This window comes from Heloderma suspectum, chromosome 2, assembly GCF_057233095.1.
Source record: "Heloderma suspectum isolate Gila_16-S chromosome 2, 16-S_ref, whole genome shotgun sequence".
Taxonomy (NCBI): domain Eukaryota; kingdom Metazoa; phylum Chordata; class Lepidosauria; order Squamata; family Helodermatidae; genus Heloderma; species Heloderma suspectum.
In genome coordinates, this window is record NC_139459.1 from 267,653,518 (window position 1) to 267,679,630 (window position 26,113).

General features: G+C 42.5%; 1 protein-coding gene across 2 annotated transcripts; it reads right to left on the minus strand.

Moving 5' to 3' along the window:
• On the minus strand, positions 1-26,104 carry DCTN4 (dynactin subunit 4). 2 transcript variants are annotated; one of them, XM_084839163.1, is made up of 13 exons: positions 25,913-26,104; positions 19,043-19,113; positions 18,058-18,236; positions 16,248-16,291; positions 13,464-13,571; positions 10,081-10,154; positions 8,206-8,318; positions 7,978-8,087; positions 5,965-6,038; positions 5,193-5,247; positions 4,242-4,349; positions 3,788-3,885; positions 1-2,246 (listed from the first exon to the last, which is right to left on the minus strand). In XM_084839163.1, exons 1-13 carry the CDS (start codon positions 26,045-26,047, stop codon positions 2,033-2,035), a joined length of 1,383 nt encoding a protein of 460 aa, XP_084695289.1. In that variant the 5' UTR covers positions 26,048-26,104; the 3' UTR covers positions 1-2,032. The 2 variants fall into 2 exon arrangements, with proteins under 2 accessions (XP_084695289.1, XP_084695290.1); XM_084839164.1 differs by lacking the exon at positions 25,913-26,104 and adding an exon at positions 25,577-25,763.
• Positions 26,105-26,113: the final 9 nt, after the last annotated feature.

Here is a 26,113-nt window from a genome sequence, read left to right on the forward strand (position 1 = left end):
TGTGTTTGCTTCTTTATTTCAAGTTCACTACATTACGTTAAACAGTAAGGCAAAACAGTCATTAATATTGATAAAGGCAGAGTGTTTCCAGTGTAGGAGCCAGTGAGATGTTTCTGCAGAAGTGTGGGAATACAGCTTAACAGTTATTCCTATACTCTAAAACATTAAAAGAAAAAAGCCTCTGAATTATGTCCAACTTTCCTATACGCTTTACGAAGAAGCCTGAGTGTACACCACTCCATCACACCAACGTCTCCACTCTATCAACTGAATTTCCAAAATATTATTCAGCCAAGAATTAGCTTGGGAGAGGTTAAATCTGGGGTTATAGTTGGAGTTCTTTATAAATGGAGAGCAGCAGACACTAAACACTACACATCTAAGAATAAACACTGGCTAGACTTCTTAAACTCATGCTTTACATTGTGTATAGTCTACGCAAGCCTGTGAACATGAAGCTCCTCTTTTTTTCTTTTTACACCCAGCGCACAGACTGGAAAATAAAGTGCAACCTTCATCCAAATGCTGCCAAACAACTGGTGACTAAAATACATCTCCAAACAACTTGCAATCTATCAGGAAAGCATTTTTCCAACCATCTTGAGTGCATCTCCCTATTATGTATTTCTATTCAATATGCATTTCTCTTTCTCCATCTGTCTTGCACTACAGAACAACCTGTCATACTGTAACGTGTGTCTTTGACCAATGGTTTGCAGTCATGTGATCTTCACTCGCCCCCATTGCTCCCAGGTTACAACATCAAAGCCCCATTCAAAGTACACCTCCATCTCTTGTTTAGCCTGAGAATTGTAAGCAGAAGAAGCAGTTCACCGAGTTTCATTGCATTTCTTCTCAGTAATCTAGCAAAGGAAGAGCTGAGGACTTTGTTGTGGAACATTTATATATTTGTGTCTGATATTATTAGCATTGCAATACTGAATTTAAGGGACCGGTTGAAGTTTAGAACCAAGCCCTGGGAATTACATAATTTACAACCATTTATTTATTCAATTTGTTGCTAATGAAGCCTTATGAAAGTCATTCACTTATGCCTATAACGGTATGGAAATCCGGACCCAAGTACATTCTGTGCAGAAATGCACAGTAGGTGCTGGTAGCTACTTTCTCAAGGGGTCTTCAGTTTCAAAAGTGATCTAACCCATCAAAATCAACTATTTTTGGTAGATAAGTTATTTCTTTAGGAATACAGTAACAAAAATACTACTTACCTCCTGTCCCAATCCCTACATAGCACCCCTGCTTCAACTACAGCAGCATTTTCATTTGTGGACTGCCCTATATCTCATTTCATTTTAAAACTGCAGTTTCCAACGTAAGAGTGGCAGAAATATTAAGCCCTCCAAAAACTGCAGAATACCGAGATAGCACTCCAATGCTTTTTTAAAATCACCTTTCACTAATAAAACTGTACAGGACAAGAGAACATCCCATGAAATGTCAAAGTTTGGTACATCAGTAGAAGGCTAATGAGTGCTATTTGAAGCTGATGACATTTCCAGCAAGAGCATATCATGCTACTGATGCTGATCAATGCTTTACTAGGAGGTGCTACTGCAGCCTTGCACTAAGTGTTACTGTGAACACAACTGACCACAAAGGAGAGAGATTTTGGCATAATCTAATGCTAACTATGCTCAACAGATGCAAAGAAAGATAGTAAAGGTTTTACTAGGAAATCTGGTATGATATCATCAAGGAATAATACAAGATGGCCATAAATGTCCACAATGAACTTTCTGCTGTAAAACTGGCCAAGCATGTGGCACAGTGGGAAGACCACCAATTCATGTAGTAGACACTGGAGAGGGGAGCTGAGGAACAAGTCACCCAGGAATGTGGCTCTTCTTGTTTAATCCCACCTCTGCACCTTTTGGCTGAAATTCGTGGTGTGTGTTCACATCCAAAGGGACCTCCATGAAGCAGTACCTTCAGAATTTCATCAGGATGCATTCTTCTACAATAGTGACACGGTGTAGTGTGTGGCTATCATCTAGGATCCAGACAAGCTTCATGGAAGCAGAGGACCTAGGCTGAGCTCCACGTGGTGAGTGAGCCAGATGACCTCACAACTCTGATCACTTTCCTCTGTGGGCCGGATTGGAGCAGCAAGGTTTTTGAACTCATGTTTCATCTTAAAACTTACAGTAACTTCCCCTTCCTCTTTCTGTGGAGTGACCTTGATGAATATCCCAACTTTGTTAGCCTTCCGGAAGGCTATGATGCTGAAAAGTCAGAAGAAGAATATTAAACAGTATGTCTTTCAAATAAATAGCTGCCTTCTTTTTATGAGGTTTTATCCAACTGAATCCTTCCGTTATTTGATCTGGCAGAGGCGTCCTTGAACAGAAGGGGGTGGGAGGCAATTTCTGCTGATTCCCTATTTTTCCTGCATCCCACCACACCACCTCCCCTACTGTTAGTTGCATATCAAACCCCCACTTGGGCTTGTCATATCATATGAACCCAGCAAGCATGGGTTATGTGAGGGTTAAACACCCCTCACATAATCCACACTCACTAGGTTCACATGACACATGGCATATTCAAAATGGCAGCTACACACACCCTGTACATGCCACAGCCTCATACGAACAGCCCCAATGTGTCTACATACATTTAAATCAGTTTCCAAAGATATGGGCATTTCCAGGATTACTCAATATAATATAATTGTTTTAGAAAAAAGACTCCATAAAACATCTGATTTTCAGTTTGAGGTATTTGAAAAAAGCTGTCATTAACTTGAAATCAAACGTTTGAAAAACTTGATATAGTTATTATCCACCCCTGAGCTGAATCTTAACTGGATCTTTCCCTTCCATGGATTTAGGATTCTTTTATACAATAATGCTAATTTTAAAGTTTGCAGTTTGTATAATGAAAGTTCAATTAGTGCATTTCTCTTTAATAGTTTGAAATAGACAAATACTAGACTATCTTAGCCGGGCACCTGGTAGAGACATGATTTCAGCTCCAAGCCTCAAATTTTTTAGAACTGCATAAGCCAATGTAGTTCTTAGATTATACCACCTTATTCCTAAAGCTCAGGGAAGGTGATGTTTCTCATAATTCAACAGGTCCTCTCTGTGAGTTATGTCAGTACAATTGCCATTTACAGAGAGCTAAGTAAATGTATTAATTGTTTAAGCCAGCTAAATGGACAGGTGACAAAGCAGACGCATTGTCAAATGCTACAAAATGAGTTCATGGGTATGCCAGAATTTGAAGTTAGTTTCTTATGAAAGATCAGCCCTCCTGGATCAGATGAAAGGTCCATCTAATTCATCATCCTACTTCCAACAGGAGCCAACAAGATGCCTCTGGGAAGTCAACAGGGGATGAAGGCAATAGTTGCTCCTGTGGTTGTTCCCCAGCAACTGGCACAGAGACTACCCCCCAGGCACACTGACTCCTAATGTCAAGTTCCCATACAGCCATCATTACTAACTACTGATCAATCTAATTCCCTTTTGAAGGCACCTAAACTAGTTGCCACCGCTACACCTTGTGGCAATGAATTCTATAAATTGTGTTGTGTGAAGTACTTTCTTTTCTCTGTCCCGAATCTACCACCAATCAGTTTCACTGCAGGACCCCAACTTCTAGTATTATATGAGATGGAGAAAAATGTCTAACCACTCACTAATTTTCAAACAGAAGTATAGCGCAAAGGAAAACAAAGAGCGTATTGGTCAGTTATCAACCTGGGAGGCAATTTAGTTCACAAGCCTATAGATATGAAAAGAAAGAGGGAAAAGCTTACTCAGGGTCATCCTGAAAATCCTGAGGTTCTGCCAGCTCATCATATTCTGCTGCTGCATCTTTGCCAGCCAGGATTAGCTCTTTGGAAGGAACTACCACCTGAAAAATGGTATAGAGAAAAGACGTTCTGCAACAGGAATTCCCTGCAGAACATATCGGTTAACTGAATGAAAGACAAAAGATTGCCAGTGGCCACCAGTAAAGTACAGCACTGACATGGATATTTCCAATGTAATAGCTTCAGTGCATAAAGCAAGCTCCTTACATGTTCTGAGAGCCATATGGTACCCATGCCACATAGAAGTCTTTTTGGAGCAACCACACTGCTGCATTAACGTATAAACCACCTTAAGTCTCCAAGAAGAGAGTATTACACAAGTGTACACAGTTTGTGTATTTTCTAGCACAGCATCAAAGTATGCACCAGAATCTACCCTAGTAAGAAGGTGCAATACCTTTGCAGTACTATTGATGTCATCAGGATCACCTTCCTCACACTCTTTCAATGTCACATGGGTAAGGTTTTCCACTGGATTGGTCAGAGTTAGAAGAACTTGACTCTCCTGTGAAAGAAACAGGTACAGAGAAGACAAGATTATACTTGGAAATATTTTGCCCCAATTTTATATTGTCTCAGGAAAGTCATCCATGCCTGCCGGATGCCTCTAAAATGTATGCATTTATGACATCACATTTTAGGAAAAGCTATCCTTCCAACCTCCCACTGCAAGAGGATAGCTCTTCCATTTGGTTAACAGGGACTTCTCAAGGGTCACAACTATATATCAGACATATAGGCTTAACTCAGATTTGCTCAATTCACATCACACCATAGTTAAGGAAGCTGGTGCCTGAACTGGAAAGTTTGGTTTACAGCCAGCCAAACCAAGATCAGGTTGGGAGTGGGTGTGAAAACCATAGTTTGTGCCACCTGTGGTTTGCCACAATGCCTCAACTGACTAATCATAGTTGTGGCCACTGCTATGCCTCCAGAAGCCCCATCATCATAGAAATGGAAGTGCTCGGCTGATAGGAGATGGAAGTGGGCAGGCAGCTCTAAAGCATTGTTTGCCTATGTATTTGGAAGCTCAGCCCACAGCTTGGGTTCTAAACAGGGCTGCAGCCTGAGTTAAAGATATTTTAAACCAATCATACAAGTTTTAGTCAATCAATTATGCTTGCATATGGGTAACAATATTTCTGAAGCAAGCAGCTTTCCCTGGTTTCAAATAATGCATACATGGGTTGCAGCAAGTATCTTAGAGGCAATCCTTCCTATGTGCCTGAAAAGCTACATCACAAAATTTTTTTAAAAAAAGGTAGTGTTTAACATCCACTCATATGCAGCTTTTCAAGCTTTCAAATTTCACCTCAAGAGAGGCCTACCAAAATAGATAAGAACTAACCTTCATGTAGCGCAGATTGGGAATAGACATGATTCTCACTTCTGGGATGTAGTTGCTACAAATACCAATGAAAAAAAAATAAGTAGCAAATTCAAGCATGAGCTCACTGTCTCTAGCTTTCTGACTGCAACTGCAATTTTTGTTTATTTATTTTTAGATATCTGTCTCACATTTCAACCTAGACTGGGTTTCTTAAGATGGCAATGTTCTAAAAAGTGGCCAAAGTATATCACTGAACACATGGTTTACTTTCCAGAAATTTCAGAAAGGGGAGCATGAAATTAGGTCAAGGACCATATGTGGTCTTTGGACAGCAGATTCCCCACCCATTATAGAAAAAGCTACAGGACTTTACTGAAATGTGAGAAGTGGGAGCGCACATTCTTCAAAAGGTCAAGCAAGTAAATATGAAAGTACTCCAGCCATTTCTGAAAGAAACACATTGCACTTTATATCACATTTAGCCAACAGCAATAACTTCACTGGGTTGCTTAACATGACATTTCAAAGCTGGAGCTTAAGGTCTAAGCAGGCCTCCACAGATGCACTATTATATCGCTCTACGTTGGAGACAAGCGTGTCAGGGACAAGGCTAGGGTGGAATCCTTCTGATATGCTAAATGTTCCACGTGCAAGATTTTTTGTTCCCTGGGCCCTCCCCTGTAGTCTGAAGGGTATAGCCCAGGCACAGGTTTACCACTACAGTGAGAATGAGAAAAGTAGGTCCAAGTCTTATGATACGCATGCCCTCACCCATTTCCAAAATACTTACACGGCCACCAGCTGGATTTTGAATTTGATGGATGTAGGATTGAACTCTGGTTTACTCAAATTGTGTTCACATTTCTAGGAAAGGAAAAGGTTATAGAAACAAAATGACTGTGTAAGCAGATGCCCAACAGCGGTCACAACTACAACGCCACCACTGAGCCACTCTTATTTTATCTGTGTTTCCCTCTGGAAAATACAAAGATAGGAAGAGTTCTGAATTTAAATTCAGATATTTAAGTGCCAAAAGCTCGCTTCAGGTTACAGAACAGCCACCCTGTTGGATCAGACCAACGCCAACTGAGGCCAGCACCCTGTTTCTAACAGTGGCCAAGCAGATGCCTCTGGGTCTAGGAAGCCCACAAGCAGGACAGTTGCCCTCTCTTGCTGCTGCTCCCTAGCAACTGGTACTCAGAGGCATGCTGCCTCTGAAACCCCGAGGATGAATACAACCGTCATGGCCAGTAGCCACCGCTGCCCTTTTGCTCCCCGAATTTGTCTATTCCCCTGTAAAGCAATCTACGTCAGTGGCCATCACCACATCTTGTGGCAGCGAATACCATATATTAAATTATGCACTATAGGAAATACTGTCTTTTGTCTGTCCTGAATCTCACATCAATCAGTTTCATTCAATGACTCTGAGTTTTACAAATCTCACTGGATTTCAAGGACCTAAGTTAGTTATGCCATCGTTCAAGTGAGTGCGCAGTTCTTTCTTTCAGGTTAAGGTTCTTTACATTGACCTGGCTTCCATGATCAGAACAGCCCACCATGTTTGTTTAAGCCACGGTGGGCTGTGGTGTGTGCCGGGCGGGATTTGCATATTCAACACCCAGCCACAGCTTGTCATGTTGTGCGAACTTGGGGGCCGTGGGTCATGCGAAGATTGTTTAACCCTCACATAACCCAGAGTCCCCAGGTTCGCACATACAACAAGCTGTGGCTGAGTGTTAAATATTCAAAATGGCTGCTCACATACACCAAAGCCCACTGTGGCTTAAATAAGCCACCCTGAGCTGTTCGATCATGCTAACCAGCCCATTCTGTTACTTGTAACCAGTCAATGTTAATAATGTTCAGGGAATTTAGTATTCTACTTCACAATTTTGTAGACTGCTTAAAAACCTAAATTCCCTTGGAAACTGGATTACAGCTAGAGCATGAAGAAGCAAGTTGCCCAAAGTAATACACTGCAGAACTGAACATAAATAATTTGTAAATAAGGGCTTATGGGTTTTAGTGTGGAGCTTAGTCTATTTCTTTCCTTACCAGGTCACAATTTATTCCTAATAAAGTCATTAGTGTCCCACATTAGCAACTGTTGCCAGCTGAATTTGTCTAATGGTTAGAGAGCTGAAACATGTAATACTAGCAACCACAAGGCCAAATCTGACTCAACACTAAACACATCTGCAGCACCCAAACAGCAAACATGTACCTAGCTCCCACTCACCCTCCATTTAGTAGAATTTCACTATTTTGAGATGGCCTGACATACTGTTTCCCCTTCACACCACCACTGGCAGCCCATGAAGTGGAGCAGGGGTGGGGAAACACAGGTCACCATGACATCAGAGCACAAGGTAGGTTCAACTAGGTATTATGGAAGGAGTGGGGGAGCTAGACATGCAGTTGTCACTTTCAGCAGATGTGGTTTACCCTCATGTCATCTCACCCCAAAACATTACCACATGAGATGCTTATAATGAAGCCACACAAAAGACTGACAACTATCCATTGCTTCCACAGATCAAAACATCTGGGCTGTGCACTGACTCATACATAAGAATTTGGGGAATGGTTCTTGAAACATGCATTTTTTCTAGCTGGCCTGGATTCCAAGTCTTGGAAAAGTGTTGCAGTGAATGGTGTAGCAGCACCTAACGCTGCAATATTTATGTAAGTGGGAACTTGATCCATGCCTGGATAGGAGACCACTGGGAGCCCAAACTAAACCTTTCAGCTCTCTAAAAGCAAAAGTTCAATACAAATATAAAATTCTCAGCCTACATACCCGGCAGCGTAGCGAGCGTTTGATCAGAAGATGCTTATGACGTGGGTAAAGCTGAGAAGCACAGATGGGCTGAAAGTCTGGCTGCAGGAGGCGTTGCCGCAGGGTTGTCACTGTCCACAGAATACAAAGTGCAAAAAATTAAAATTCTTACTCAACAGTTTTGAGCAACAAGAGCTCAAATTCATCAATTTGGGGAAGAAACGTACTGGAGATATGTTAAGCTCTTACCTTCTGTTAGATTGATTGGTCTTGTGTAATAATCCTCAGGAAGAGGTTCCACTTCCTCCACAGCCTGAGCAGGTTCAATTTTTATCTCCTTCTGGTCCTCTCCTTCCTTCAACCTGAAGCAAAAGATAAGAAAATGACTGCTTAGTGTAGGAAGAAGTTTGTTAGAAGTAACTGAGAACATTACAGCTTCAACAATACTAAGTTACTGGCCCAACTGAAGAAGCAAACATTTGTAAAGCAACGATTCAAACCACCTTACAACATCTAGAGTAGTAACACAAAGCTACAGCATGAGCAGAACAAATTGCTCAGCAGACCTTCTGTTTAACTTAGTAATTTTGAAAGTTGAAATATTAACGTAATGTTGCCTTCTTTGGGAGATTATAAAACAGATTTGCATGTCAATATAGAAGCTACCAATCTTTCATTAGCCTTACTTTTACTAGCTTTACCACCCCTCCCCCACAGGTATGTTTTAAAGGTATCCTTAAATCTCACATCTTAAATAAATAAATAAATAAATAAATAAATAAATAAATATATATATGAATGAGAAAATAAATGCATGCATGCTGTTCTGGTATTACAGAATTAAGAAGAAAAAAAAGAACTGGAAGGAAAGAAATAGTGGGCTGTATCCAGTGCTGTCCTTCTATTCCTGGAAAGGTCTTTGATCCAGTGGAGGCTTCTGTGAACAGAAGAGGAAGGATTTTGCAAATTCCCCCTCTCCTACAGCCCACAAAGCCATCTCCAATGCTGTTCAAGAAGGTCCCCCCACCAACATATTGGGGGGGGGGGCAGCACAGGTAGCTGGAGAAAGGGGGAATCAACAAAAATCACCTACCCACCCTTCTGTTCACAGAAGCCTCACCTGGCTCAAAGAGCTTTCAATGAGCAGAAGGACACCACTGGCAAAATAGTCCTTCCTTTTCTCCCCACAAAGACCAAAAAACACAAATTTTTGCCTATGCTGACATACAGGCTGATCCTACTCATGATTATTTGGAAGTTAAGGCCAAACCACATATTATACACCGTGAATGTAATCTGATCGCTCCCCTTTTTGGTTTTTAAAGAGCTGTTTTGTGAGAGCACAATGGACAACATAGAAGCAGCAGCAAAGGGATCAGGCAACTCTTCGCCAGGTCTAAATCCTCCCTACCAATCCGTTCCTCCCCACATGGGTTTTAGAGTTTGCAGCCCACACACTCCTACGGGGGAGTGGAGAAGGGAAGCTGCTTGCAGTGGAAGATTTGGAATAAGAAAATGGCACACAAGGAAAGAATTAAGCGTCATCCCACACCCTGCTTTCAATCTCTCCTTCACAAAATGGCTTTTCAAAACAAACAAAAGTCAGCAATCAAGAGTAGGTAGGATTGCCTGGCTCCGATTCTTACCACAGTTAAGCCCCACTGAATGCCCACTGAATACAAGGAATGAACAAAAGTGTAACCTTCTGAATTCCAAAGGACTCAGCTTTAAGGGCATGCTGGAAAAGGTAAAGCCCACAGTATCACTAACAATGAACTGGCTCAGAAAATCAAGAGTTCTCAATCATGCACAAAACCCAAGGACAAACAACTGGAGCAGCTGTGCTGTCGGTAAAAGGAAGCAGAAGGGGTCAGGCACAACTGTGAAAGTACCAGCTGAGTTGTCCCCGCATTAGCACCTAAAGCTCATTTTGCAGTGAAATGAGCCGTGGATTTCTCTTCTTTCTAAAGGGCCAGTAGATCAGTTGCAGAAGGAAGATACTGGATCACCCACGATAATCTGGGGGCAATTCGCCCTCACAACAAGCGAGTGGTAGTTTGTCAGCCTGCTGCGAGAGACATCATTTCACCCCCAACCACACATATGAAGGAGCCTTGTACTCACGCGAGTCCAGCAAGGGCACTGATGGGAGCTCCGGGCCTCTGGCGCTGGAGCCTGGTTCCAAGGCCATACTTATCCTAAGGGAAAACAGAAGAGAATTTAGGCCTGTTCACTGAAACAAGTCTGCATGGTTTCTGACAGCTTGAGAAGTATGAGTGGTCAAGCGTATAAAAAGCACTCCACTTAGAAGGAGTGTTTTTTCTGCTCAAAGCAATTTGTGGTAATTTGGTTAGTAAAATGAAACAAATATACAAAAGCTAGAAAAGGGAAGCAGCGTGCCACTTGGAAAACAAAGAACACCTACCCTAAACTATTCTGATTCAGTGATCATATTGAGGGTCCACTTGATGGTTAAGGGCGCAATCCTGTGGAGACAGTTGCCAGCCTCCAAACTCAGAGGCTGGCAACTATCCAATGCAGGATGGCGGGAGCACAGAGGCGATTCTCGCCTCCATGCTCCGGCCACCTTGCATTTTTGGCTAGACAAGTGATTTCACCTTTCTAGCCAGGGAGCTTCGGGAGCGGGTAAGGCCACACCGTGCATAGGAAGCTGCATAACCCAGCTTCTGCAGTCTCCTCCCCTCCCCCAGGAGTGCCCCCTTTTCTCCGTCTCCACGCTCTGTTTCTGTGTGCAGAGACATAGCCAGCACAGAGAGAACCATCCTGACTATGAAGGGGTGGGGAACAGGGTTTCTGGGCTCTGAGGTCAGAGCCCTGCTTCCAATCTCAGAACCCAGAAACTGAAAATCCTACGCCCCCAGACACTGTCTAGGGGAGATAGGATTGCTCCCTAAGGTAGTTAATTTAGAACATGGTTGTTCACATACTGGGAGGGAATGTGTTGCGGTGGGCCGAAACAACACTGACCGCAGTCAGACATGAAGGAACACAGTGCTGGTAATGGTATGGAATCAGGTTTGTTTACATCTCAGGTTGACTACTATCAGGCAAGCTACTCATTAACAAGTTACTACATTTGAAATAGTGACAAAGATTTTATAGCAGATAAAAATATTTAAGCCTGTCAACCTGCAAGAAATAAGTTGGACTCGAAGGTGCCCTTCTGCATGTAGAATTTCAGTTCTGCTCATGAAAGGCTCATTTTACATCTAGTGCTAGATGGCAGCATTAGCAAAGTGAAACTAAACCGAAAGAAGCTTTTTGCTTGCACAAGAAGTCATACAACCCCCGTAGAAGCAAGAAAACCACTACAGAACCTACACTGTATCACACTTTTGCAAAAACGTGTGCAAAACACCAGCTGCTGTTTTTCTTCCACTTGTGGGTCATTGGATCCAACATTATAAGCAACAACTCATACGGCAACTTTAATGAACAGAGCGCCTTAAATTATTTGCCTTCTTTATTCTTCCAAAGATCCTGCAAGTTAAGTCATTATTATTGGTGCAGACCTTTAAAGCCCTAAATGGCTTGGGACTAGAGTATCTAAAGGAACATCTCCTCCCATATGTACCTCCTCAAACCCTCAGGTCATCTTCAGAGGCCCTCCTCCAGGTGCCCCACAGAAGGAAGCTAGGCAGATGGCTACAAGAGAGGGGGCCTTCTCAGTTGTGGCACCCCGCTTCTGGAATGCCCTCCCCAAAGAGTTTGCCTGGTGCCTATGTTATCTTTTCAGTAGCAGGCAAACATCTTTCTTTTCTCCCAGGCATTTTAGAGCTCTAGTTCCTAGATTTTTATGGCTGTTTTATCTAGTCTTGTGCTGTTAGTTTTCTATTGTATTTTGTTCTATTAAGTATTTGTAGTGTGTGTGTGTGTGTGTGTGTATGTGTGTATATGTGTGTGTGTGTGTGTGTGTGTGTGTATATATATATATATATATAATATTTTTAACTGTCTGTATGGTATTTTAGTCCTTTAGCTGTTTGTAATCCGCTCAGAGAACGTTGGTTATTGGGCAGATTGAAGATATAGCAAAATAAATGAAATATTATTTCCAAACTACAAATAGGAAATTACTGTCAAAATCATTGGCTGTAGGGGGCCTAGGATGGGGATTTACTGAAGATTTTTCAGGTACCAGTCCTTTTTCCTAGCTACTGGTTTATGTGCTATTTTGTAAAGTGATGGTGTATGGCTTATATTTTTTAGTAAAAAAAAAAGATGTAAGTGCACATGGACTGGAGAAAAGGGTGTGAAATCTACCTATGTCACATCAGATACTATATTTTAATTAGATGGTGTTAATGACTGGTGGGAGAGAGAAAGAGAGAGGGACAGATTGTGTATGTGCAAGGAATGCTACTGAACAGATCTCTAAAAACAGCAGCAGGGTTGCAGACAGGGGACATATATGAACATATTATAGTTCATCCACAGCTCAGTGGGGTTGTCACATGAGCAAGGATCATACTCCCCCACAGCCCCGCCCCACGAACACAAGGAGTGTACCTGTCCCAGAATAACCAGTTGGCAGCCCTGAACTGCAGCCAAGTCCACCAAGAAAGCACTCTGATCACACACTGTGTTAACAGAGGCTTGCACCAGCAAAACTCTATTTGTATGTACAAAAAATGTACTCAAAGACCATAACAATAAGTATAGCAACTAGTTGTAAAAGATGGACCCAAGTCCATATTCCTGTTAGTCAAAGTGGCTTTCAACCGTACTGTTATAAGCACCTGCAAGACCAGAAGTCTGGTTACAGTAAAGATCAATACACCAGTAGAATGCAAGTGATTTCAAAGGCTTTAGCACTATCAGAAGGAACTTACCACTACATGTATAGTGTGTTGCTGCGAAGAGCCCCCAAATTAGCAGCAGGTAGCAACGGAGACAAGAAAAATGCAGGAATAAAGACAAGAGCAAATGCACAGAGCAAGCAAGTTATACAGTTATCCAAGAGGCAGCATGCATATGCAAAATTATTCAGCTAAGCAAAACTAAGCCTTTCATTTGACACCAAGACAGGCTGCACCGCTGAAAATTAAAATGAAATAGTCAAATCTCAGCAAGTTTGTGCCGACTGTGAGCTTCATCAGCAAGTATTTTGCTACTGTCAGCCAGCATTATAAAACTGAAAGCACTAGCATCTGGGCTCAAATCTGATTTTGAGCCCAGACTTTAAGTCATCCTCTCCTTAATACAAAAGCAGAGTTCCTCTGGGGTGCCAAATTACAAGTGCCTACATTTCTCTAGGGTACAATAACCCTTAGTGAACAGTAAAGTATTCTGGAATCCTTCTACACATAGCTGTTTAGAAATTGCTTATGGAAGATAATGGATAAGCTTCCCATGAAGTGTTCTTTGCTTGCTTCCTTTTTAGAAACCTCAAGCAGAAGGACAATTACAATTTAATTGTCTGCGATTTAAAAGGCTCTGTTGTCACTGTGGGAGCCCCAGAATTCTGTACTGTTTTCCTAGCTCACCGAGAAAGCCAGCGGCATGTAGGGTCGGCGTCGAACCAGTTTTTTTCGATCTCTCTCCATCTTCTCCTTCTGAGCCAGCTGTTGATAATACTCAACCAGTTTGTTAACCTGCATAGGAAGGAATGCCATTTTAAACAGTGAAATGGAAGAAAAAAGTGTTCTTGACAAAGCAAGAAGAATTATATTTCTCTTTCTAGCATTGTCCATCCCTTTATTCATTTATCAGTCTTTTCTTTTTAAAACAGTATTGAATGCTGAACATATACCATTATGCCCATATGTGACAATCACTAATTTTTCATTAGTAGAAACTAAAGCTGACAATCTCATACTTCCTCAAGGTTTTACCTTCTGTCTTTTCAGCACACCATACAATGTACAGAAGTGGAGAGACCAGTCTATTTCTGGTTCATATCATTGCTGCATTTACTGAGAAATGCATTTTATCCTGTTTCTGCATTAATTTACAATTAAAAACCCACATGAAAATTCAGTTAAATACACATTTTCTTTCAAAATACACATTTCTAAATATGTTTTTTGACTGAGAAAGGTGCTGGAACTTTTAGGAAGTGTGAAAACTGGTGGATAACTATGTTCCGATCTACACATTAGTCCAGAAGGTGCAAATTAGGCCATTCATATCAGAATTCACAAAGACCAAATTCTTCAAGGACCCTAATCATGTAAGGGTTAAGATTGGGATGCTAGGCAAACCCTGACTGTACATAGTAGCCTATCTTTTTTTTTTTTTTTTTAACTGCATCATGATTTCATCCAACAGCAATGACAGAAGGCGCTTTACGCCATAATCTTGGAGTCAGGGCCACACACCTCTCATTTAGAAGCACACATACACACACCTCTAAGATATTTCTGCCTTTTCTCTTCCCCAGTTAAGTCACATGGGCTTTGCTTCTCCTTCTGACAACATGCTGTGACTGCAAGTGTCTGAACTAGTGTACACGAGATCCAGGAGGAAGTACAAGGCACACAAAGTAATCACAGTGGCATAGGTCAAGGGTTGCCAGCTAGCCAGAATGTCACCCTCTTCACTGGCTGCCAAAATTGGAGGATCCAAAGCCAAGAGACATCTAGCCAAGCTTGTTTTGCCACTGATATTTATGTGCATGCTGATATAGTACATTGCATTTGCTGTGCAGAGGTGGGTCAATCTTCCGTGGGATCTGGAATGGAGCTCTGTAAAGCTTCTGGGTGGGGCTAGATTCTGAAGTCTTGGAAGTCTTGAGGGTTTTAAAATTCTTGTTATATTCTGCATTTTAATAAATCTAAGTAAAATATATATATTTGTCTAGACACCTGACTAAGTTTCATGGAGGATAAGGCTACTCATGGAGGATAAGTATATCAATGGCTAATATCCTGATGGCTATTTGCTACCTCCAGTATCAGAGACAGTATGCCTGTGTACACTAGCTGCTGGGGAACATGGGCAAGAGGGTGCTGTTGCACTCATGTCCTGATTGTGGGTTTCCCACGGGCAGCTGGTTGGCCATGGTATGAACAGAATGCTGGACTAGATGGATCCTTGGTCTGATCCAGCATGGCACTTATTTGACTGGTAAAATGTTAACCCTAGTATAGATGTAAAGGTGCAACTGCACAAATTCCACATAATTTTTATGAACCGCCCAGAGAGCTTCAGCTATGGGGTGGTATAGAAATATAATAAAATGAAATGGGGGGGGGGGATTATTTCAGAGTCTAATGTCCAAGCAAGAATGTCTAAGTCCAAAAGATTCACAAGTGTTTCAAAGCTACAAAAACACACGGGCTGGGCTGTGTGGAACATGGCTCTCTCTCTGCTGAAGCCAGCACACAGACAGGTTTCAGTGCTGACCAAGGAATCGCGATTTTTTTTTTTAAACTCTTCCACGGTTCCTGTAGTGGTCAAAGAGAAGGCTCATGCATACAGCTATGCCTAGGAAGGTGTATGAGAGCCTGTCCAAGCATAGACTCAGCCTCCAAACTAGAGTGACTTGCAGTCAAACCTCTTTTCCTGGGCTGATCACACAACCACTGCTGATGTTGGTGCCTGAGCAGGAGTTGTGTTGGGCTGGAGCAGTACCTCCTCTTCCCACCACCTCTGATATCAGGAACTAGCCCAGTTAGCCTATCCTAACAGCTGCACCCCAATCTTGCCTTTCTGAAAAACAGCCACTGAGCAGAGCAACTGAAAAGGAAGCTTGAACTGCATCATATGTCTTGCATCATCTCTCTTATATGGAGACAAGCCACATCCTGCATCTCAAAGCCTGGGACAAGCTGATAGCAGAGGAGGCCTGGAAGAAGAGGGTTGTTCTCAAAAAACTCCTGTATGGTAGCAATGCTGCTTCTGGGTGGGAAGACCCAAGTCAGTGCAGAATTGTGGAGCTGGGGAAGAGACCCTAGCCTGGGCAATAGGCATCATCCTGCTCCTGGAGGTGATTCACAGATTGTGCCGATCCCTGTACTGATCATGCTGCTAGTCCAAACTGCAGATTGGAGCCAGAAAGATCAATGCCGCAGGGGAGTATCACAAAGAATGGCTTCTGTGGGGAGATTGTTGGACTACTCGATGTACTCCAGTCCCAGTTTGATGCTACAATGCTACATCAGTTGGGGGAAGAAGCTGCCTAGCTTCAATCAGGCAAGAGTCATCCTCTCAAATTTAAGTCAATTTCTTTTCTGTGAATTAGTGACAGGCAAAAGTGGACCCAATATGAAAGCATTCCTCTTTTTTGAGGCCACTGTATTAAAACAGAGGTGTTTCCTTTTAGTTACCTTTTGTGTATGAGGATTCTCTGGCTCCTGCCAACCTCCACTAGCTGCAACACAACAACAAAAATTTAAGACAGGGGAAAAATCATACTTCATGCACAGGACAAACAGAATGAAACATACCCAAAGTCACTGCCTGTTTCCCTGTTCCTTTCATCCCACTAAGAGCATTGTCTGGTATATCTGGTATCTTTCGGTGACAGATACTGTGGGCTTTACCTTCTCCTGCATGCCCTGAGGCAGACAACCGAACTGAACAATATACCAGCAAACATGAGTTTTCTAAATGTGTGTTTGTAGGCGAGCATGAATGTAGGGGCATGGGGAAGTATCTGCAGGAGAGGATTGGCAGACAAGAGAGAGCTGATGTAACTCTATCTTGCACCTGCCAAGTGTTCCCTATATATGCCCCCTTTTCCCTGATGGTTATTTCCACAGAGGTCTGGCTCGGCTCCTTGGAGCTCACTTATGGGAAAGCACAGTAAAAACACAGCTTGAGGAGGGGAAGAGATTTACAGGAGACAATCAGTGGGTGGGGAAGGATTATGCACCTCCTTCCAATATACAAGGGAAACAAATTCTACAGGGCGAATAAAGTTCTAACTAAGGCAACTCTCCCATATGTATCATGAAAGCATGTATGAGAGGAAGAAAAAGGAGAACACACACACCCTTCCAAGGACTGTGTATGGCAACCTTCACCAATCTGGGACCCTCCAGATGTTTTAGACTGCAACTCCCATAATTCCCAGCCAGCATGGCCAGATTGGGGAAGGCTGGTGCATGGACTGTGAAGATAGAAAATTAGGTGTTTCTGCTGATTTGGTGAGATTCTCCACCCACAGTAGAGATGCACCCACCCATGCAGAAAAATAGCAGGAGGTCAGAATTACCTCCCTGCCTTCCCACCAAAATGTCACCTAATGAAGCTTTCGCCAGGCACAGTCCTGTCCTGCTGCTGAAGAATGCCCTGGCAGCAGAGGGCAGCACATCACTGCAAGCCCTGGAGCCTGAGGAAGTGGATACTTAATGGTACTGGCTTGCTCCCTTCAGCCAATACAGGTGGAAAAACTCTAGGGAAACTCCTCATACCTCCTAAGAGCTCCTGGAATGAGATACTAGCCTTCCCAGGTTCCTCTGCTTTACCGGCTCCCTGGAGTCTCCAGGTGATGCACTAATAGGGTCTGAACTGGCTGTAACTGACCAAGAAAGGAATCTTGGTGTCATGGTGGACAGATCAATGGCAACACTGACTCAGTGTGCAGTAGCTGTGATGGATCTTAAAGAAAAGGGCTGAATATAACTGCCAATAATGTAACGCCTGTATACAAAACCATCATGCAACTGTACTTGGAATACTGTACACTGTCCTTTTGTACACTTCTGCAAAGTGTACCAAATTATGCATGGTGTAAAGAAAGGAAGGAGAGAGAGAGAGAGAGAGAGAGAGAGAGAGAGAGAGAGAGAGAAAAGTTTATCCCTCTCTCATACTACTAAAACCTGGGGTCATCTAATGAAGCTGAATGGTGGGAGATTCAGGACAGACAAAAAAGAAGCACCTCTTCACACACACAGCACATAGTTAATATATGGAATTTGCCTCCTCAAGATGGTGAGGAACAGCCTCCATTTGCCACCGAAAGTTAACCTCCATTCCTTTTTTACAGGTCCCTCCAACTTGCCTTTCCAATGTTAGTATCTAATTAACATAATAAAATATCAGTCCAATTTTTAAGTATGGCTCTATGCACAATGTGTAACGGAGGAGTTTTCAAACAACTCTTAAAACATTGCAACAAGCAGTGCCACTCACCAACGGATTTATCTGCCATGCCAACATCTCTGGAAGTCCAGCGACAAAAGCCACAGGCCAGATAATAAGCTTTCTTCATGGTAGTCTTGGCTGGATCATCAGGCAGTGGAGCAGGGATGCTTGTTGCTCGGGTAGAGAGAGTGTGCATACAGCAAGGGCAGTCAAAACAGTTAGCACACCTGAATGGGAAGAATCAAGCATAAAGAGTGTACTTCAGGGCTTCAGCCTGGAGAGCAAGTCTCTTGATTTTCAGGAACTGTATCAAAGAAGAGTTTTAAAGAACATTTTTTTTTACCCAAAGGATTCACTAGGAAAGAAAGCACTGCACAGAATCAACCAACAGGTTCCCCACCCGCTTCATGAATAGGCAGAAAAGCTGCTGTAGGCACATTGCAGATCTGGTCACAGTAAGCATGCAAGATTCAATATTGAGCGCACTGAAGCACTTTACACATTGTGTAGGAATTCAAGGAAAACATAATGGCTCAGGATTTGTTTCAGAATGACATGAAAACACACTTGATGATAGAGTATGACAGATGTAAATACATCCTAAAGACTTTCTTACAGCACGGGAGAACACTGGCAACAGGTTAAAACGAAAATATTCTACAGTGTTCTTCTTACAACATAATGAGATCAGATATATCCGGAAGGTGAGAAGTAAACAACCTCACATTCAAGTGTGAGTCACTCCAACGCTATTTATCCAGTACAGTCAGAAGTCTGAGACAGGCAATATAGAATATAAATAGAGTGCGAAGTTAAACGCACAGAGGCATATTCTTCATCCCAATGAGATCACATGGTAAGTAAAATCCATACTGCAGGAATTTTCAAAACTGTTTCAGATTCTTACTTAGGTGTTGGGATCTAAGCAAATAAATCTGTAGACAAGTATACACTGATAGAGAATAGACTGTTCAAAAGCATAAAGGAAAGATCTGAAGGGGGTAAAGATTGCAGAAGTGGTATGCAGCCTTACCTGTTCTTCTTCAGCTTGGCTTCAGCGGATGGCATATTTTCCAAGCAACTGGGACAATAGTGAGAATCCACCTAAGGAACAATTTAAAAAAAGGCTTCATTCGATGCCATTATCCTTCACCAAATCCTTCTCCAATGCTGTATTTAATGAAAAGGATCTGTGCATTTTCTGATGCAGGATAGGCTAAGAGACTGACTTATGAATAAATCCCTGGTTTGATTCTCATCTCTGCCATGAACTCATCAAGCAGCTTTAGGCAAGTCACCCCATCTCAGCCTCAATCCCCTGCATCTATCATATAGTGATACTAATACAGTACACTCAAAAGCATTATAGGAGTAGGAGTATTTTAAAACTCAGAGCCAGTGAAGAAGAAAGCCATTTATTTATTACATATATACAGTACTGTGCAAAAGTTTTAGGCCACCACCAGCTTTGTTGTTTTAGCGAAGTTTTAATGACCATCCATAATTATTTTTTGGTCTCTGTATTAAGATACAAACAGAAAATACAGGAAATATGTACAGGCAAAAGTCAGTATTTAGTGTGACCTTCCTTGGCTCTAAGAACATCTTGAACTCTTTTGGGGAGACTGTCCTGAAATTTTCTGAAGTAATACCAGGCCTCTTTCAGCACTTCCCAGAGTTCTTCTTTAGATGTAGGTTGTCTTTTATTTTTCTCTGTCCAGATGATCCCATACTGCCTCTATAATATTCAGGTCTGGACTCTGTGGAGGCCAGTCCATGACTGTCAGTTTTATCAGCTGTTTTCCTTGCTAAATATGATTTCACTGCATTAGCAGTGTGCTTGGGATCGTTATCATGCTGAAAAATTAAACCATTCCCAATCAGGCACTTTCCAGAAGGAATGGCATGATGAATGCTGAAAAGTACAGACAGGTTTTAATTCATGATCCCATCAATACGGACAAGATCACCAACACCACTGGCAGAAATGCAGCCACAAACCAGGACAGACCCTCCACCATGTTTCACTGAAGGCCGTAAGCACTCATTCGTCCATCTCTCTCCAACGCTTCTTCTCACATATTGTTGACGACTGGACCTCAAAACTTCAAACTTGGATTCATCACTCCATAATACTCTTTTCCACTGATCCTCATTCCAATCTTTGTGAGCTTTAGCATATCTTAGCCTTTTCACCCTGTTCCCCTTCCACAAAAGTGGTTTCTTAGCTGCTACCCTTCCACGAAGACCATTCCTGGCCAGGCACCTGCTGTTACTCTAGTGTAAGGGGAGGTCACACTAAATACTTGCCACTTTATTTATTTATTTATTATTAAATTTATTAATCGCCCATCTGGCTGGTCACCCAGCCACTCTAGCCAATGGAAGCTTTTTTCTGATTTTTTTTTCCTATTGTTGAATACTGCATACAAATTTCCTGTATTTTCTGGTTGTATTCTAATGAAGAGACTGAGAAATAATTATATATGGTCATTATACCATTGCTAAAACAACAAATCTAATGGTGGCCTAAGACTTTTACACAGTACTGTATATATCCTTTCTTTTCAATAAAAATAATGCTCAAGGCAACTAACAACAGAATACAGTGAAAACAACAACATTGTAATTAAAACTCATCATGAACACATGCAATATAACACAAATATAAAAATAAATAAAAACACATGAATAAGAAATAACAGCCCCAACCAGATTAAAAACCCAATTTAGGGACAAATCAGCTTATACGCCAAAAGCCTGCCTGAATTAAAAAATGTGTTTGCCTGCTGGTCGAGGGACAACAAAGAGGGTGCTAGCCTGAACTCCTTTGGCAGGGAGTTCCAATGCCTGGGAGCAGCCACCAAGTAGGCCCTCTTTCATTTTCCCATCAAAAGTGCTTCTGACAGTGGTGGGAGAGAAAGAAGGGTCTCTCCTGAGGATCTTAAAATCCAGGCAGGCTCATATGGAATATCTTCACCTAAATGCAGGAATTTATCTTCACTATCTTCTGCCACAAGATGTTCTGACAAAGAAAAACAATCTCCTAATGACCAAGGACCAAAGAGGTATGAAGATTTCTTTGGATGCTTCCAGACAAGGGTTTTATTGTAAAATAAAAGGAAGAAATGACGAAATCCCTGCATAATTGCCTTTTAAATGTTAGTGCTAGGAGCCCTCTGGCTGAAAGCAACTCTTACTATTTATTATTAAGCTGGAATATAACAAATCCGTTTCTGAAGTATATGCTAAGAACTTCCCACATGGCTATGCTCATGGACCTCACCATCTGAATTATCCTGAACCTTAGTGGAAATATCGGGGTAAGAAATCTACACTGAATTACTTTATTTCCAACACTCCTGAATCTTGGGTTGGGTTGTTCCAGACGTAGAACATCGTGCTCAAACATCCTGAAATAGTGTATGTTGTTAAGATGATTTAAGAACAAACTGCATGGCACACACAGATGTGTGTAACGAGACCCCAACTTTAAAAGGAAAAAAAGAAAGAAAAGGAACTTTGGGATGCTGCAATTTTGCACAGAGGACCAATGTGGAAGAAAGGTGCTCAACTTTTCCCGTAAAAATTATTCCCCCACCATTGCTTCCTCCTCACCCCACAGACCTACAGATGCAAATTTACCCTGGTACACATGCACCTCTAACCCTATGGAGAAGTAAAATGGCTTTTGAGTGGAAATACAGACAATGGTGATATTCATTTATTAGTCAAATAAAGATACCACTTTCTACAGACGTATCAAAGCAGGGAGCTAAATACAATTGCAGCAAACAATAAATCTAATACTAAAACAATACAATGCAAAATTAATCAACAGTAGAACTGCACACTATATGTATATATATACATATACATACATACATACATACATATATATATATATATATATATGTGTATGCTACAGACAATAGCTGGGTAGGTCACACTTCAGGGAAAGCCGGTGTGAAGAGATGAGTTTTAAGAAGACATCTTAACATTTGAACTGTGGGGGCTTGTCTAATGTCAGTTGGTAAAGTGTTCCAGAGAGTCGGTGCTGCAACACAAAATGCTCTATTGCATGCGGCACCCTCAGAAACGCTGAGGGTGACTGACAGGATCAAATACGGACACAAAGACACACACGCTCTACTCAAAATTGCAGCCTCCTGAGACTGCTTTTCATTAAGAACAAGAAGCTGGAGCTCTGTTTCACACATTTGAGTGCTTTGGCTGGTTTGCCCCTTGGTTACTCAGGATTGTTATGCCAGAATAAGACACTCTAACAGAAAAATCCTAAACATGTTTACTCAGAAGTAACTGAGTTCAATGAGCTTTACGAACAGATAAGTGTATACAGGATTGAAGTCTAAAAAAGTCACAGACATTTGCTTACAAATAGCACAAGGAGTTCTAACCATCTTAGTTAAATCTGGCATATGTTAGAACTTTCCCACAAGAGCAAATGTTGGATTGGCTACTTTGAGACAGAACGGAGCGCTAATAAAGTTCTGGAAGCTTTTTAGCACACCAATTCCTCATATCTGTTTAAAACCAAAGGGCATCCGATTTAAGCACATTTCGTGTTTTGATTCTCACAAAAAAGTAACAACATGTTACATCAGCAGACCTACAATAATGGAGAACAATGTTTCCATTAGCCTGAAACCAATTTTGGTCATTTAGCAAGGAATGAAACTATTAGCTGACAAGCGAATGCAAAATATATGGATAAATAAGTTGAATGTCACATGCACGGGTAGGGAAAAAGAATGTGGCTCAGTGGTGACTCTACTGCCTATCTACACGGGGCATTTCTGACATACCCGTTTAATTACTCGGATGAAAATGTATTCACTCTCTTCTGAGAAAGCACACTGACATGCCAGGAAAAAAATATATTCATTTCAAGTTGAAGAAATCTGCCCTGCACCCTTGTCTGATGACACAGGATAAACCAGGGTTTATGTTCTGACCACTTGCTTTTTATTTCGCCTTCAGTACAGTTAAGAGTTTGATGTATAACGATCAACAATATTAATGCTGTCCCCATTCTGCTGGGTTATACAGAAATGTTTTTAAAAAAACAGACTAACATGCAAAATAGTTCCTTACCACTGTCTTCCTCCATCTTTCATGCAAAAAGCAAGGAACATAGGATGCCGTCTTATACCAATATGGTCTAATGTAGGGATGTTAAACCTCTTTCAGAGCTAAGGCTGAATTCCATTCTGGAGTACCTCTTGGGGGGGGGTGTATTCGAGTGGTGGGTGGTGTCAAAGGAAAAACAAACAGGGCCAAAATATCAAAAAAATACTAACATATTTTAGCTTCTTACTGCCAGTAACTAAGCTTTAAGAGATGCATTTCAACCTTTCAGAATAGGAAAGATCTGTGCAAAAGCCAGAAAACCACCAAATAATTGGCAGTTGGGGGGGGGGGCAGGGCAGGGGGCATGGCCACTTGGGGAACCCCAGAGAGCTGGACTGGATTCTCAGGCAGGATGGATTTGGCCTGTGGACCTTACGTTCAACACCCCTGGTCTACTGTGATGGGCAGTGGCTTTCCACTGGGACCCTTTGCACAGAAAACATGTTTACTGAGCTATGCTTAAAATTTATTTCCCAACCTATCTTACTGGATTCCAACTGCTTACAGAACTTAATAAATGAGTCCAAGCTCACCAGCACTCATATAAAGTTACTTTTTTGCCAGGTATTTCTAAAACTGAAAATCTGGGGAAGAAAGCATACATGCTTTACATTCAGAGATCAAGATTTTAACGAAAAAAGTTTTCATGCCAAGAACATCTGACTACAGTGCTGGTTGACAGGTGTTATTTGCTCAATGCTGGTGCTTATGATCTGCTTAAAGATGGAGATGGCCCAGGCTCATCTACACACAGTGGATCCATGACAAACAAGACAAGAGGGGAAACAGAACAAATCAGAGTCCAAAACATAGAGAGCTTCGCCTACGGTGTGGTACAGAAATGTAAGTAAGAGTTTATATTTTGGGAGTTGCAACTCCAACCACAAAGTGCATCAAAAATAGGTGCGGGAGGCATACGCTAATCTTTAGACATTTGTTATAGCTTGCAATATCACCCGCCCCCCATCATTTTGAGCCTTAGAAATACCTTTGTATTCTGGTATTTAACAGAGAGCAAAACTTGCTTTGCCCATTCAGTAAATCTGAGCAGAACTTGGGTTGCGTATAATTAACTGGTGCTCTCTATTCTCTGCAGTGTAAGGGATGAACAAAAAGCGTGAGTTAAAAGAATGCCTGTGTGATAAATGGCCATTCTGTATAATAAATTCATACAATAAAACCCTAAATAACCAAATGGATTGGAGAAAAGAATACTGTGAGAAAAAACACTATTTAATACTACTATAAGTACAAAATAACCTTGGGAGATCGTAAGATAAGGGATCATAAGAACAACACTGTTGCGTCAGACAAACGCCCTGTCTAAGTCCAGCATTCTGTTCCCCCAGTGGCCAACCAGATGCCTAAGGGAACCCACAAGCAGGATGTGAGTGCAGTAGTACCTCTCTGTTTGTGCTCCCCAGCAATTGCTATGCAGAAGCATACTGCTTCTGGTAGCGGAGGTAATATATGACCATCGTGACTGGTAGCCATTGATAGCCTCATCCTCCATGAATCTGTGTAATCCTCTTGTAAAGGGGCAAAGTGGGAGGTCATCACTAGATCTTGAGGAAATGAATTCCAGAGTTTAATTACACACTGTATGAAGAAGTACTTTCTTTTATCTGCCCTGAATATACCACCATTCATCTTATTTATTTATTTATTGCATTTATACCCCACCTTTTTTCCTCTTGCAAGGAACCCAAGGCGGCTTACATTATCCTCCTCCTCTCCATTTTATCCACACAACAACAACCCTGTGAGGTGGGTTGGGCTGAGAGTCTGTGACTGGCCCAAAGTCACCCAGGGAGCTTCCGTGGCCGAGTGGGGACTAGAACCCGGATCTCCCAGCTCCTAGTCCAGTATATACAAGTACTATATTTTACCTACAATTGCTTTTGTGCCTTGGAAATGTCACAGTCTCACCTAGAAATGGAGGTAACAACACCCAGCAGCACACAAGCTGCTAGAAGGACACACAAGATTAAGACAGAAGGTGCTTACTTTGTGTAATGCTTAAATAGTGAGCAAAAGGATCTGCATATAAGTAGGCAACAGCTCCCATAACGCATGCCACTGACAAAATGGGACAGACTATGGGTTACTATATGGTATGTAATAGTGAGTTCTGGGCTTCAACTCCCATCATTCCTGACCACTGACCACACTGGCTGGGGCTGATGAGCGCTCTAGTCCAAAACGTATGGAGGGCACAAGCTTGCCTGTGGACATAGTTCAGCCGCAGAAGAGTTGAACAACTGGCTGGTTTCCCAACGTAAAAGGAAGATACTGTAAGCACCCGAGAGGCTGAGAAGGAATACAATGAGGCTTGAACGCGGTTTACACGCTAGTGATGCCAACGCATACGGGAAGAACAGGTTCCTACGGCAGAGACTAGGGAGATCGATATTACCCCGTGTAAATAAAGATGCCGAAGGGCGCCCCACCCGCGCCGCGCCGCCCCTCCGTCCGAAAGGCCGGAGCGACAAGCCTGCGCCCTCCCTGTGGTCCAATGGGGAGAGAAATGACACCGACAGAGGGGCACGTGCCCCAATCAAGGCTCCAGGCTCGAGATCCACCCACAGGAGCCAATGGGAGAAAGCTTTGAACTCACCTCTGCGAACCAACTGGAGGAGGAAGAGCAGCGAGTGGCAGCGGGAGAGGCCAATAGGCGCCCGCGCCGTGCGGCGGCCCCTCCTCCCCCGCCGCCAGCGCGGCCCCCTCCCCCCGCCAGCGCGGCCCCGCGTACCTCATGAGAGACGCACTCGAGGGAGCGGAGCTCGCTGCAGTAGCGGCAGAAATAGAGCTGCGAGAGCGGCATGCGGATCTCCTTTTCGCCGCGCACCAGGTACGAGACGCGCTCGGACTGCAGCAGCGAGGCCATTTTGGAGAGAGCGGGCCGGCTCAGCCGCTCGCCGCACCCAGCTTCGCGACTTCCGGCACGTGACCC